General features: G+C 38.3%; 2 protein-coding genes across 3 annotated transcripts in view; both read right to left on the reverse strand.

Annotated features, from left to right (window-relative positions):
* Window positions 1–3357: 3357 nt before the first annotated feature.
* LOC306838192 (dual specificity protein phosphatase 3-like) lies at window positions 3358–9133 on the reverse strand. Its single transcript, XM_079366220.1, has 3 exons — window positions 8834–9133; window positions 6148–6380; window positions 3358–4897 (listed from the first exon to the last, which is right to left on the reverse strand). Exons 1-3 carry the CDS (start codon window positions 9010–9012, stop codon window positions 4689–4691), a joined length of 621 nt encoding a protein of 206 aa, XP_079222346.1. The 5' UTR covers window positions 9013–9133; the 3' UTR covers window positions 3358–4688.
* A 1992-nt stretch (window positions 9134–11125) lies between these two features.
* The window catches only part of prl (prolactin), a 90204-nt gene continuing 86120 nt past the window's right edge, over window positions 11126–15209 (reverse strand). Inside the window, exons 2-6 of one of the 2 annotated variants that reach the window (XM_079366624.1) lie at window positions 13414–13458; window positions 12629–12741; window positions 12228–12335; window positions 11577–11759; window positions 11126–11478 (exon numbers count right to left, since the gene is read on the reverse strand). In XM_079366624.1, coding sequence (XP_079222750.1) covers window positions 11299–11478; window positions 11577–11759; window positions 12228–12335; window positions 12629–12741; window positions 13414–13456 — 627 coding nt within the window. In that variant the 5' untranslated portion in view covers window positions 13457–13458 and the 3' untranslated portion in view covers window positions 11126–11298. Of the gene's footprint in view, window positions 11479–11576; window positions 11760–12227; window positions 12339–12628; window positions 12742–13413; window positions 13459–15209 lie in introns of both variants that reach the window. The other variant, XM_079366623.1, reaches the window with a different exon arrangement.

Raw genomic sequence — 15209 nt, forward strand, 5'->3', positions numbered from 1 at the left:
CTATCGGAGAAGAAGGAGCAGCCATTGACTTTTGAAACATACAACTTTTCTGTCAACCATAGCTGTGTGTTCTGCAGAGCAGCAGCTTAATCTGTAAGGACTTGGGTTGGGAATCAAATGGTTGCCAGTTCTAGTCTGGACCAAAGTATACAGAACTTGATCTGGTTGTTCCAGGTCACTTCCAGAGTACTGCCCATGTGCAAGGCACCAAAACCCTAAAAGCTCTGACAGTTTTCCTGTTTAGCAGCCTCTCTCTGACATCCCTCCATAAATGCATGTCCAGAGGTCCTGTTAGTGCATGTATGTATTTTGTGTCTATGTGAGTAGCATGTGGCTTAAAACCCAAATTTGCCCTCTGGGTTCAGATTCTAGCATCCACACTCTGAAACTATCATGTAATTTGCATTAGCTTATTCCTGATTTTACTTGAAGGCATTGGAAGTTTTCACTTTTTATATATTAATGTTTAAATCCAATGTTTCTTGTTTTATTGCAGTGCTTTAGCATCATTTGGACTTGTTGTAATTCCATTTTGCAACACTGTAACCTGGTTTGTTCAGTGAGGTTAGGTTTAGTGCCTAAAAGGTCACCAATACCTTTGGAAAGAAATGCTTTCAAATACAGAGGATCCACATGCTGCAGTCATGCTTCCATACACACTTCCACCTGAACTGACTCAATCTTATAGACACACTTGAAAACACATGGCTTCCCCATTGGCAGGGGTTCATTTGTGCAGACTGGTGTTATGTAAGAGAGTTACTCTCCTCTCCTGACAGACATGGCCTTGTGTCAACTGCCTGTGTCACACAGGGACAGAGATAAAGAGACGGACACATGGTTACACAGAGCTAAAGAGACATGGCTTCATATATGTAAACAGACGAGAGAGCCAAACAAAGAGAAGAAGGAGGGGGGGGGGGCAAGCTCAGAAAGGGAGTGAGGCCCCAAAGTGGGGCTTGACCTCGAAACCTGTGGAATGCACAAATACACACACACTCTTTCTAACATTCTTTAAGAAGGGAAGAGGAGCCTATTAAAAGGTCGTTGGTAGGGTTATAAGAATTTAAAGTACAGCATGTGAGTACGAGCAAGAGATGTGTGTTTTGTTCTGATGGATAAACCACATATTTTTTAAGAATGCTGACATTTTCTGAAGAGATCAAGGTGCTAAATGAACAAAAACAAGTTGTAGAAAAACTGTTTTGGTTTTTTTATATGGTTAATGCAAACTTCTGTCATATCCTGTAATAAGTATTTTCTTGTTTGGCTTTAATCTTTAAATGGATATTTATTATCAAAATATCATAACCAATAGACTAGAAAGGATAAATGTGTTCACATAATTAAACTCATGGTCAGAGGTAAGATGGAAGAGATGCTTGTTGTTCTGAATTTTGATAACAGATCATTGCAGGGTGATAAAATAAATGATTGCATATGCATATATAAATTACCTACAGCTGTGAAAAACTTTTATGAATTCGATTTTTTTATGAAATAAAATATTGGTAGTATACTAAAGGTGTGCGTGGTTGGCAAAGTAAGAAAAAACGTATTGATATGAACGCAAATAAAACGTTACATTAAACTCATGATGACAGAAAGACATAAAGCACTTTGTGCTTTCAATGAAGTCTAAAAGTTTGAATGAGAACCCAACAGGAAAAATACTTCCTTGATCCTTGAAAATGTGCTTAATGCAGAAAATTGAACTCGTCAGCTCATCGTGCAGTGTATGGTTGTCATATGATAACCCTGTTTGTGACTCCTGATCAGGAGTTTATCAGATATCTTTCCTTAGGCATAACTAAAAAAAAAAAATACTAAGACAAGGAAGAGCAAAAACAACTTTCACACTAAAAAAGCAAAAATCTTGTGTAATCATCAGCATTAAAACTTTTTTCCAGTTTCTTTAGTGTTTTAGAAACATGCGTCAATGCTAATTTATCAGGGTTATCAATGTCATATTGACCATGCATCATCGGAGAATGTGCTTTGCTGTTTTACAGAATTGTGCTGCACCATTAAACCATAATTATTGGGGGTTTTTCAATGCACAGTAGTAAGTTATATACATGTGTTCTTTGTGTAACACGTTTAACACAGTAGCTGTGGCATTAGTTCAGATCTCTGCTTTGGGTCGACAACAGTTGTCCTACTGCTCCCTCTACAGGACACAGAGATTACTCAGCAGCTCTTATAAACCAGCACCAAAGGACAAGCACATTCCACCCTTACAGTCTTCTGACTACTTCAGAATTCTGCTCACAGAGACTTTTTGTTAAGCTTTAAGGTTTGTATGATTTCTTGGACCACCTCCCTGTTTAACCTTCATTTTTTCAGTCAAGACCAAAACCTTTTTTAAAACGTATACATGTAGCCTCTAGCCAAACCAAAATTACACTTTTTGAAGTTACATGGCCTGCAAGCTAGACTTCAGTCTTAATTTTGCTTGAGTGATCGTCACTGCTAGCCTTGACAAAGGCCATATTACCTCCCACCTATCAGTTAAGTGTTGGGAACATTTGGGTGGGCTTTGTTTACTGTGTGGGGAACGACCCCTGTGAACACTTGTACGTAATGACGTGATTTCATCTGTTTTAGTTTTGTATTTCAGTGTTTGGATTTCTTTACTTGTTTTCGTTATCATCTTTCCTATTATTGTTTCCTTGTGTGTTAATGTTTCCAAGGTTTTGAGTGTTTCTGGTTTTATTTACAGATGAATGTCTGTCTGTCTGTCTGTGTAACTTTGTAGTTGTCCTCAGTGGTCTTAATTCCTGTCTGTGTGTTTCCCTCCTGTCTTCATTGTCCTCACCTGTGTCTTGTTAATCTCACCTGTGTTTGATTACCCCTGAGTCTATTTAGTTTCAGTGTTCTTTGGTTTTTGACTTTTGACTTTTTCAGTAAATGTTTTTTTTAGTTCTGCACTCGGGTCCTCCTCTCAGGTTTTTCCCATCATGGCAGAATGATCTGAGGCCCATTGACTATACAAAAATAGTCGATCTTGTCAATTATAGTCTTGTTTGCTTTTTAAGGTCATATAGAGACCAGCTGAATTAATGTCAACTTTTTCATGACCAGTCAAAAAGAAAACCTTACAGGAGCTTTAAGGAAATCATTTTGGGATAGTTGAAAATACAAACTGAAAGAAAACTAGCCTAGCTTAGCAGATTTCTTTTGTCTCAGCTGATCTATTACGTTTTTTCGTAGTTACATCTAATTGAGTTTTAAAGTTACAAGAGTGAGATGCTGTTTATTTAAACAACAGATAGAATATATGACAGTCAACTTCTGACGTGCAGTAAGTGTTCGCTGAACGTCATCTCTTCAATCAAAGATCTCCAAAAACAAACGGAACTTCTTTGCTGTTTATTACTCAACACATGAAAAGAGAGCAACAACAATCACAAGTGTCATTGGATAAAGTGCACTTCATAAAAGGAATCTCATATCCTGAGACTTAATGAGAGCCTACTGACATGACCAATAACATCACATCCTACTCAGTAATGCACATGATGATTCAGAAGTTACAGGCCTTATAATGCACAGAGTGATAAGTGACTCGCTAATGTAGCTACATACAGTATGTGCTGAACGAAAACAAACACTTTTGCTTAGACAAAAAATAAAAAGCATGCTTTGGCACGATATAAAAATTCAAATACACCGACACACTTAAATTATGTAAACGCGTAACTGTAAAAAGTTGATTTACGTTATCCAATAAATTAAGTGGCAAACCTTTATCACAATCTTGGCAGTGTTTGAGTGACAAAGAAAGACCCCTTACCTCAGCGTGCACATATTTAATAATACGTTTCCCAATTTTTCTTCTTTGTTTCAATAATGTAGGTCAAGCTTGCTCTTTAATTTAATATAGTCTGCTGTGTAAAATAGCATTGGCCTATAGGTTCCTATAAAGCACCATAACAACATGTAACATTTGTAGGCAGGCTTCCGGTCATGAGTGCAGTTTCTATAAAAGATTGGGCAGGGTTGCTTTTTGTTTTACATTAAACGTACCAGACAACAATATGTCCTTATCATCCTGTTTTATCCTGAAAATCTGATTCAATATGAGAAGAATCACAGTGTCCACTAGATATCTGGCTGGGACAGAGAGATTTGGCAGTGTGTGCGGGAGTGAGGCCAAGACAAAGACAACATCGCCTGGATGAGAGGACATGAAGACGGTGGGAAGATGGCTGAATAATAATATGAAATATTATTAGCTGTGTCCACAATAAGTGTCTTTAAATCTACACTAACAAACCTGTAAAGTGTAGATTTTGTCTTCTGGATTAGTGAAAACACACAGAACATGAAAATAAATACTTATAAATCTACAGTAGTATTTGGAATATAATTAAAGTGCATGAATACACATTTTTGTGGACCTGGATTTACACATTACATTATATAATCAGCACATCACCAGTGTTGGATGAAGCACGGTTAAAAAGCTAGAAATACACGTCAAACGGTTGTGTGTGAGTTATAAACATACACTCTATGCTGTCAGTCTTGAACTGAGTTTCATCGTCTTCTACCCTCACTTCCAGAACATTCTGTCACACAAGTGTGGCTTGTTAAAGCTGGAGAACAAGTGAAAGATAGTGATGTGCAGTAAGCACATACTTTTGTACTTATGAACAGACGGTCTATCTGCTTCTTGGTCTGCATCATTTGTTCCAGAACTTCCCCTCAGCAGCCAGCCTCTGGTTCAGCAGACAGAGCTGCCGCAGGAAGCCGTCGTTGGGTCCGATCTCTCTCTTCTGCCGCACCATGGCCAGAGCGGTGTGAACGTCCATGTTTTGGCGAAGCATCAGGTAGGCTATGACTAAGCTCGGGGATCGACTGTAGCCTTCCCTGCAATGAACATACACTTTACCTGCAGCAAGAAAGTAAAGGCACATCGATCAAATCAACAACAGTTGTATCGTGAATCTTATTTGTAAGTTTAGTGGGACATGATAAAGGCTGATATCACAGCTGTAGAAAAAACAACTGTGCTTCAACAGACTAGAAATGAATGATTTTTTTTTTATTTTTACAAATTGTGTTTCTACAACTATCAAAGAGTGCAGCCTCAATGCTTTTTTTTAAACATTAAAGGTCCCATATTATGCCCTTTTTGAGGTTCATATATCTAATTTATGTGTCTACTAAAACTGTAATGTTTGAAAAAAGTGTCTGTTTTCATACTGTTAGTGTACTGCTGCTCCATGCAGGCTCTCTCATCTGCCTGTATTTCTAATTTTATATTATTAGTATTTTCTCGATTCTGAGCACCCACAAAGAGAAAACCAAAAAAAAAAAGCAGGGTCTCTCATAATTGGTAAGTTGTTTGGCTTTGTTCTCGATATGTCCCGCCCTTTTACCATATTGGGAATGCTACAGTCAGTCCGAGTGGAGCTTGTGCTACAACGTGCCAATGGACTTGGATCAGTGATGTCTTTGTCTTGTGATGTCACTCCACACAATTTCAACGAGGGGGGCTAGGGACCGAGCGTTTCATGCGGCTACTGCTAACAAGAGCACGTAGAAGAAGCCGCGTTTCCATGTGTTTTCCAGGAAAAGACATTAAAGAGCAAAAAAACAGAAAATCACATGGGACCTTTAAAATATTGTGTCTAATGATTAAATAGGTCAACATGTGATCCATGTGCCAATTGCGTTCTACATTCTCTAAGCCTATTAAAAAACTACTTTTCCTATTTCTGGGGGAGTTTCATTGTGTAAAGAAAGTTCTGTACAGAAAAAAGAACAAAGACAGTAGAAGCAATGATGAAGAGAAAAAAGGACTAAATGAAAAACAAGGGAACAAATAAACTACAGTATAAGCTGCATAAACAGAACAAGCACTTACAGTAGAACACACACTGACTTTTTGGAGTATGGTTCACTATTCTGGCTCTAAAAAACACAACACTCACACAATGTCTTTAGCATTAGCACTCACAAATACTTTACATGTCAATTATTACTCTGTCTTGGGGTATTTTAGATATAAGTTTTAACGGTGAATAAGTGAGTAATAATAAAAGTAGTTATATCTTTTAAAAATGTTTAAATATTAAACAGGGAGAAAAAAAAACAATAATTCAGCTTCAGTTATATCTGGCTCCGCTATCCTCTGACCTTTTCCATTCTTGTAAGCCATAGCCTTTTCAATGAAGTCTGCAGCCTCCTCAAAGTAAACACTGAGGTCGAAGTGGTCTGTGTCGCTGGCTGCTACACCGTGGTAGATGATACCCGTCCCTGCGTACGACTCAGCATTGGTGTTGACGTGCATGAAGGAGTTTCCCTCTGCTGCGTTCAGGATGTGTGTGATCCCCAAACGCTTCAGACGCATCACATTCATTGCCACAAACCTGCAGCATATTGGGAAGCAAACAGATACACTTGAGTGGTTGTTTCACACTTACAGTAGCCTACTACTAAGAAAGTGATACCATAACAGATACAAATTAATAGTTTGTGCTTCTGCATTTTTAAAAAAAGACTCCAAATATGCCTCAATGTCATCTTCTCTGTGTTGTTCCCCGATGTTCAGACTGAACTGTGTGACCCTTTTTATTATTTTTCTCTGGAGGCATCACAATAACATAAAGCCATGGATGTGCTGTATTACGACGTTACAACAGGTAACCAGTAGTCCAGGAGCAGTGTCAGTGCAGGACAGTGGGGGAATAAAGAGGGTTGGGGCAATTGTGCTTTAGTACAGTACAGGAGAAGTTTTCTAGTGCACCCTTAAGTCAGTTTGGTTTCTTTAAACAGTTTGTGTGCACCTTGGAATGAAGGATTTTATTTGTCCTTCCCCCTTTTCTTTTTCCTCCATAAAAAAAACCCTACTTTGATATGGAGATTCTGCAGCTTCTCATTGTGAATCTCTGGGTTTGCTGTTCCACTTGGCACCTCCTGCCTCTCAGATGTGGAGAGCTAAAAATAGAGCCGGTGCACACTGGTGCAACGTCATGCCTCTGAACATACACACACACGCTTCCAGACTGCAGAGTGCAGAGTAGAACAAGGATAGATTATATATATATATATATAGCATATCTTAGCATATATATATATGCTCAGACGAAAAGATGCATCGTAAATAGATAGATAGATAGATAGATAGATACTTTATTGATCCCGAGGGAAATTCAAGGGAAAAATGTTTTCTTTACTGACGTCAAGTGTTGATGCATTAGCGTCTTCTAGTCTATATTTGTTCAATCATTTGCTCTGATAGAACAGATAGGAGTGTTTCTGTTCCTTCTTTTATGACTCCTTTATGACGGCTCTGGAGAGGCTTTCTTGATTAAAATACACCACTATGATTCACTGTGCGGGAAACCAATCTTCTAAAAGCTCCTTTAATAAAGCTTTTAGACCTGACCATTTAATATTCAGAACATGTGTCCTAGCCTGATGTGAAGCTCAATATAGTGTACTCCATGTTGCTAAATGTCTGTGAGCTAGCTTTTTCTCCTGATAAATCTGTGATTCTGTGAATCTGTGCTTATGACTTTTGTAAAGTTGGTTTTATTCCCAATGGAGCTGAATGTCCACATATGTTTGGTGTTATTACTGTGGCTGTGAGTCGTCTCTCAACTGCAAGATTGAGGGTTCGATCCCCAGCTCCTGCAGCAACATGTCAGATGTGTCCGTGGGCAAGACACTTAACCCTGTATTGCTCCAGCTGCTTTGTCGTGGCGTATGAATGTGGATTAGTTACTTTTGATGGTCTCACTACATAGCAGCCTCTGCCATCAGTGTGTGAATGGGTAGATGTGACATGCGGTGTAAGACTAGAAAAGCGTTACACAAGCAAATGATTTAACTGTAAACGTATATTGCAAAAGTCCCTGTTATAAGCAGCCTTCTTTAAATAAATCTATTTTTAACACATTACATTTAATGGATTCACCCAGAACCACAGAAATAAATCTGTAGTAGATTAAAAATCATCATTTTCTTTAAGTTAAATGTTTGTTTACAATAACGCCAATGTAAGGTGTAAAGTCGCCCCATAATGTTTTTTTTGTTTTTTTGTTTTTTTTAAACTTTTTGGAAAAAATGCTTATTCTCGTTAGATACACTTTTTTTTCACCTTGTTACAAAGTTAACATTTTCCCAATGGCCTAAATTGCAAGTTTCATGTTTTCCTTAGTGGTAAAATATTTATTTAGTAGGCTAAATGATGATCCCATGTAGAGAATGGTAGGCATTCTATTTTAGGCTAATATTAGAAGCGACAGAGATGTCTCACAATGATAATTGCACTGAAATGTAGGTCACTCTGGATGTTTGAATTCAAGGGGCATAATTGGTTAAAAACTCAAGCTATTTCTTAAAATCTTCTAGCTCTGTCTTCCTCCCACTCTGCCTTTTTACAACACAGTTAACTCTTTAAAAATTAAACAGGCATCTGATGCAACCGGAATGACTCTGCTTGTGTGGATTTTTTGCAGACAGGGGTTTAAACAATTTCTTTAAATATGACACAGATTAAAACACTTCATATGAATGATTTAGTGTTTCGGAAGGTCCAGCACTGAGTTCCTTATTTCTAACCATGGCATACATGTATTTTCCTGTAATATTCAGAAGCAGAATGATGTCAGAAATCCTCATCAGAGAGTGTTATTAAATAGGCTATACATAATTTGTACTTGATAGATGTCAGTTGTGATCCTGAAGGATAGGATTGATAACGGTGCGTCTTTTATGAGAATAAAAAGCAATTTATTCTTCAATAGCCTATTTTTCGAGATAGCCTATTTCTATTTAGAAACAATATGAAATATCGTAGGCTAGTTTTGTCACTCACGCATTGCCCACGTAGATCCTCGGGTAAACCTCGTTGAAGTGTTTTGTCGGCCAGCTGTAAAAGCCGCTGTCATCCGTCAATAGATCATTGAGTTGCTGGAGAGTCACCTCGAAGCTCGACATGTCGAATCCGTCCTGAGCCGCTGCTACCTTCACCTGTTGGTTGTGTTTATTCTTCATAGCAGCAGCTCCAAAAGACAGGCAGGAGGCAGCGCGAAGTGTGTTCAATGTGACAGACAGGTGTTTACCCAGCCGACATTGGCTGCAGCTCTCCGGGTCGCCACCAGCTCTCCTCAGTTTAGGGGGGCGACTGCTCAGTGTGAAAACAACCCGGATAGGCAGGGCCGGCTCAGGCTTTTTTATGGGCCAAGGGTCAGTGGTTCCCTTACAGGGGAACCCAAGGACACAAGTCACTTTCTTATATAAAGTTTGATTTCACTCATCACACACAACACTCAAACACATTTTCTGAATTCACATAAGCCCAGTCTACTGTATGAATCATGAAACAAGGGACATGATGGAAAACTGTCCATTGTGATAATGGGTGGTATACACATGAGGTTTGCCTTGATGTTGAAAGTGGCATGAGAGCTGTATCTCAGACATGGGAAAGAAGAAAGTACATTTTGTGACATATCTTCAGTGGTGTACCTTTAAATCAGTGGAGGTTTTGGACTTTCAACACCAAAAGAGGGGAGACAGATCAGCCAAGCAAACATTGACTCAGGTCAAATCAAGTTCCTTTTTTATAGCACATTTAAACATAACTGAGGCTGACCAAAATGCTTTACAGGCAAACAAACAGATTCTTAAATAGTCTAAAAATAGTCACGGACTGAAATCATCAAAAGCGTAAGAAACAACCATTCTAATAAATAATGTAAGTCATGGACTTGGACCCACAGGATAAGGAAAGGGTCAGGGACTCATAAGAATCATGAAACATGTCATTAGTAGTGTACCTTTGAGTCACAGGGTGTTTCGGCCTTTTAACACTAAACACCCTCATCAAAGATGATCAGGGTGATCAAACCTAAGCTTGTGTCCCATGCCCAATCATGAAAATTGCCCAATTGTTTAAAGGGTGCAACTCATGGGACTATGGCAGGCAGGGGACCACATACCATTTTCACGCTCCTCCTGCAGGTTCGGCACTGGGTGAGGCGAGGAAGAGGGGAGGAGTTGAAAGGATCCTGGATCTCAGTGAGGGAGAGGTGTTTGATGATAAGTTGGTTTAACTTTTTTATTGAACAGTTGAAGTTTGCTTTGAGAAGCCTGAGCACTGAGGCCGATAGTGTGTGCCTGTGCACATCTGACCTCAGATTTGTCAAACCTTCAGAACCAATAAAATTGTGATTTCTTTAAAAATTTTCAGAGGGTTCAACCATTTGCGCCCAGTACATCTTAATGATATGTACAGTTGTTTTAGGGCAATATTATGTTTTCTTCTACTACTCCTTAAAAACAACATGGTTTTTAGGATTTAATGCAACCATTGGCAGGACATAATTTTAAGAATCTGAACAGTAGATTCTTCTCACTGCTCTTTAAATCAAATGGAAACTTTGGAAACTGGGTGTGGATTTTGTTTTCACTTTAACTGTTGTTTTTAATTTTGAAAACTATAGCTTGGTGGCAGAGAGTAATAGGTCAGGAACATTTGAGCAGAAAGTTATATTAGAGCTATCTTAGAACCAGAACATTCAAAAATGACATTACTGACTGTTTTATTTTGCAACACACTCTCTTTTCTGTCTTTCTAGAAACAACACACACAAATATACTTGCAAGAGATGCTTTTTTAATAGGCATACAACTTTTTAAGAACTATTGCATTATAAAGCCATCACTTTAAAATGCCTTCAAGAAGTGCAAATGCAATTAGTCATCAGACAAGCGTTAGATAGGAAGAGAACATTCTTCAACCTTGAAGCCCTTCGTCCCAGTGTGGGTGATGAGGGTTACATATGTCTCATTCAGACTGCCACGACCAAATCTCCTTCGGCAGCTTGGCTTCGAGGGTATAAAGCTTTAGTATAAGGGAACAACAAGTATTTACCAATTTGTTTGGGCCCAAAATACAGACATGCCAGACCAGCTGGAAACATCTGGTGGAGTGTATGATTGTTCTAAAGAAAGTTACCAACCCGCTAGCAAAGCTGAATTACAGAATAAACCTTTAGGCTAATGAGGCTGCTACTGCCCCTCTCTAAAAATGTCTAAAATGGTTTAGTACAGTATTTACCATGATGGTGAATATGATCTGTGAAGTCAATGTTGATTGATGATTCCTGTTAAACTCCAACTTATTTTTCCCTCCTGCAAGCCTATAATGCCAAACACTTTGAAATTCTAATATTAGCTTAACAAAACAGAAATGTAAAACACTCTAATCTGAAGTGAGTAGGCAATAGAAGCTTTGAGAAAATACGACCCTTAGAGTCAAGCAACCTGTCTCAACCTTTAGCACATGTTGGCGGCCCGGCAGCGCAGGACTTTCAGGAAGCTATCAATCTTGTGAGAGTCCCGGCGGAAACAGGACAACAGGAAATTAAAGTTGGTAAGTTTGGTTATCTTGTCTTGGCCGATGTCATTTCCTCCTCTGTAGGGCAGAAGGGAGATGCTCTGAGCCTCTGGACCCATCTGAATGATACATTAATGGACATTTAAGTTTAAACATTTTAAACCAAAGCAAAAAGAAAAAGAAAGTTTGAAGGGATTTTCTTATAAGTCTTGCACACCTTGCCAGAGAGAATATCCAGGCCGTCTCCCAGATTCTTGGAGTGTTCCTGAAGCTGCTGGATCTTATTGGATATGCTGTTGTGGGCTGGGTGGGGAAGGTCGTTAGCAGAGTTGGACAGGACCACCAGTGGGTCTGCCCAGGCCTTGAGAAGTGAACGAGCCAATGAGAGCAGGTCTGACTCCTGAGGAGAAATCAAACAATAAAAACTGGTTAATACAGAAAATGGCTTATTTTATAGCTGTGCAGATATTACAACAAAGAGTATCTTCCAAAGGTCTTTTAATTACAACAGTGTGCCTCAAGAGGACAGTAAGTATAAAAGATTAGATAGTAGATAGATGTGACAGAGCCACTTTTAGGCTGACAAAGCATACTAGAACATTAGTGACAGATCTGAATATTTCTGTATTATTATAATCAATGCAAAATAAACAATTATAAGATGTGCAACTTTGGTGCCAAAAATCACCTTCAAGCCAGGTTGCACACAGGAGCTTCAATGTTTGTTTGGGTACATATGAAACCAGAGACATGAAGCGCTGATCAAAGAAGCAGGAAGAATACTTGAGATGTAATGGAAGAAAATCAGGTATACCAGTCCAAGCTAAAGAAAAGAAGGATTTTTAAAAAAGTAGATAAAGTCACTTACGGATACTTGAAGGGCTTGCTCCTTATCAATGGGCGTCAGCAGGGAGGAGGTGTGGCACATTGAGGGGCGGGGCATGATCACCCGGCCTATAGGCGGGAAATGAGAGTCCTGCTAGGGAGATGTGATTGAATTTAGGGTGGGTTAGCCCTAACAACTAAACCCTAACCATCACCTGGCCAAAAAATATTTCACTTTGAATACAACCACATACAATTCTCTATGCTGAAACAGGCTTTACCTTTAACCCTTACATCTTCCAAATAGTGCACACACACACACACACACACAAACACACACACACACACACAAACACACACACACACACACACACACACACACACACACACACACACACACACACACACACACACACACACACACTTAAAATCAGGAAAACTAACCAGCTCATGTGTAAGAATGGTGCTGAGGGAGTGCAGCGTGTCAGAGCCCTGAGAGGCTCGATCCAGCAGGTCACTGACTGGGACAGCGCTGCACACGGCAGCCATATTCAACACTATGGGGAATAGGGAAATAATGGAGATTATACACGGTTTTCATTTTAGCTTTATTTGTTGAGAAAACAATCTATGTAGAGGCAAGATACATCCACAACAGCAGCAGCCAAGCCCTTGAGAACTGAGATAGAAATACTTTGCCCCCTGAGACAGCCAAACTGGTCAGCAGGTTGCTTTTCTACTGCTTTACAAGTGTTTAATCTTTCCACACACCCACATGACTTGGGAATTTTAATATTATTTACTATGAATACATGTAGTAAAATTAACTGAATGAATATCACTGAATAGGTTAAGGTTATTAGAATAAGCTTGCTAGCATCCATCAATAGTTGTTAATTACACCCCACCACCTGCATCCCTTCCTTTACTATCACCCTCCATGTCCAGACTCTGTCATAGGGGCATCCTATACTGTCCTTTTGCTGGGCTCATTACCCCTTACATTACATGACAGGATACAAGACGTAACAAGACATCACAATGGAGTGTAATCAATCAAGACTTAAAAACTGTATCTGTGCTGAGCTGCTTTTGGTTCTAGTAATCATACAATGCTTTAAACCCCTAAATTGTTTTTATATTAGTGTTATGTCATGTCTGTCAATTATACATAGACATGCAAACATGATTCTTAAATAAATAAAATAAATAAGCTGAGTTTATCTTACCCAACATGAAGAGCTTCCCAGCCTTGGTTTTTCTGTCAGCCATCTTTTGTTTGTCTCTGTCTTAAACTCTCTGTCTTTTCAGCATCTCCCCTGTTTTATAGCTCGTCTACCACAGTTTGGTTATGCAGCAGAGTGGGAGCTGATTGACTGGAGCTGTGAGTCCATAATGAGAAACATGGTCAAACAGTTTGAATGGATGCAACAGGAGGCACTTGCAGGTTCATGAATTCATTGTGCCTGACTTGTGTTAGCGATGTTTGGAGAGGAGTTGAGGAAGACATGGAAAAAGTTCCTTCCACTTCTTTATTAGATGAACAGATATGAACACTGACATAGACACATATCTACAATCAGTACAGGGAGTACTTCTGTTTGTACTTTTATAAAACTCCATAAACAATAAATAATAGAAGACCCCTCATCAAACTCTCCATTTATGATACATGAAATGTATGTATAATGTGACGTTGTTTTTTAGACATTAGTCTTTTCGCTGTGTTTTATTAACCCATCTCCAGTTGTGAACAGGTGAAAAATGAAATGACGGACAGAGAAGTAGTCTTAATGGGGACACCTGCTGGACAAACTTTTTTAGGCAAGCCTATAAAGAAAAATGCAGGACAGTTAAAAGAGAATAAATGCAAAAACAAAAACATGTAAAGGTTTAAAAGATTAATAAAAAGACACAAGTTTTGGTTATTGTCATGACTGTAACAGTGATTGTCTGATATATTGCTCTGATTTTAATGTGATGACACTTGCAGATAAAAGGGTAAAAGCTTAAAGTTGATCTAAGCTATAGGAGTTATATTTGTGGGGTTAGTTGTGTACTGTAGTTAATGTTGAGGTTTAAGGTTGCTGTTTTCCTTACTTTTTTGTGTCTATCATCATCAGCATGTTCAGGATGGAAAGCACCAATGCTGTTATAAGTCATGTTGCTATGCTACAATTAGTAATTTTAATGAATTACTTAAACTTATCAGCTTTTGAAGAAACAATAGATAGTACAAATCTAAAGGACAGCTGGGGCATTTATCATCAAAATAAACCGTTATTACATATTACTCATAAGTGACTGTTGGCAACCTCAATTTCTATTTGGCTATCATTATTATTTTTACAGTCTATGATCATTATACACTGAAAGAGATTAACGCCTTTTCTTGTGTGTTGTATAATATGACTTAGTAAAGTATGCAGGCAGCTAACATTATCATAGCAAGTAAAATATTGTCTAAAAAGGGACATTTTTACAAAGAATATGACCCACTCAATCCAAAATCGAGGAAATTGTGACAATTTTTGTAAGTTCTTCTATAGAGAAAGAAAACATAGCATTATAAATTAATATTATAACATAAAAACATAAAGACAAAATGTCTGCCATAAGAAATTGGTCATCAGCAAATGCTTGGACTACACTTTAAGCAATTTCAGTATCTTTATGATTTTGTCTTTTTTTCTGTAAGAAAACTGTTTGTTTTTGGGATTCAAAATTACGTGTTTACTTTACTTTCTCTAACAGAGAAATGTTAAAAGAAACATATTTTTAACATCTAATATTTATTTTTTGCTGACCTTATTCAAAGTTAAAATAACCAAAATCTTTTTTTAATTGGCAACAAACTGGGTGTTGGTGTACATGATTGCCCATATGGAAATATAGTAAGGCAATATTTAATTGTTCAGTTTATGTAGAAACCAAAGGGTAACCAACTTTGTTGAAAAGTCGAGCCAATAAAGAGTGTAATTCCTTCAGTGTTCATTCATGTCACTGCGAATATATCCAGTCTAAG

Source organism: Symphodus melops (assembly GCF_947650265.1).
Source record: "Symphodus melops genome assembly, chromosome: 17".
Classification (NCBI taxonomy): Eukaryota; Metazoa; Chordata; class Actinopteri; order Labriformes; family Labridae; genus Symphodus; species Symphodus melops.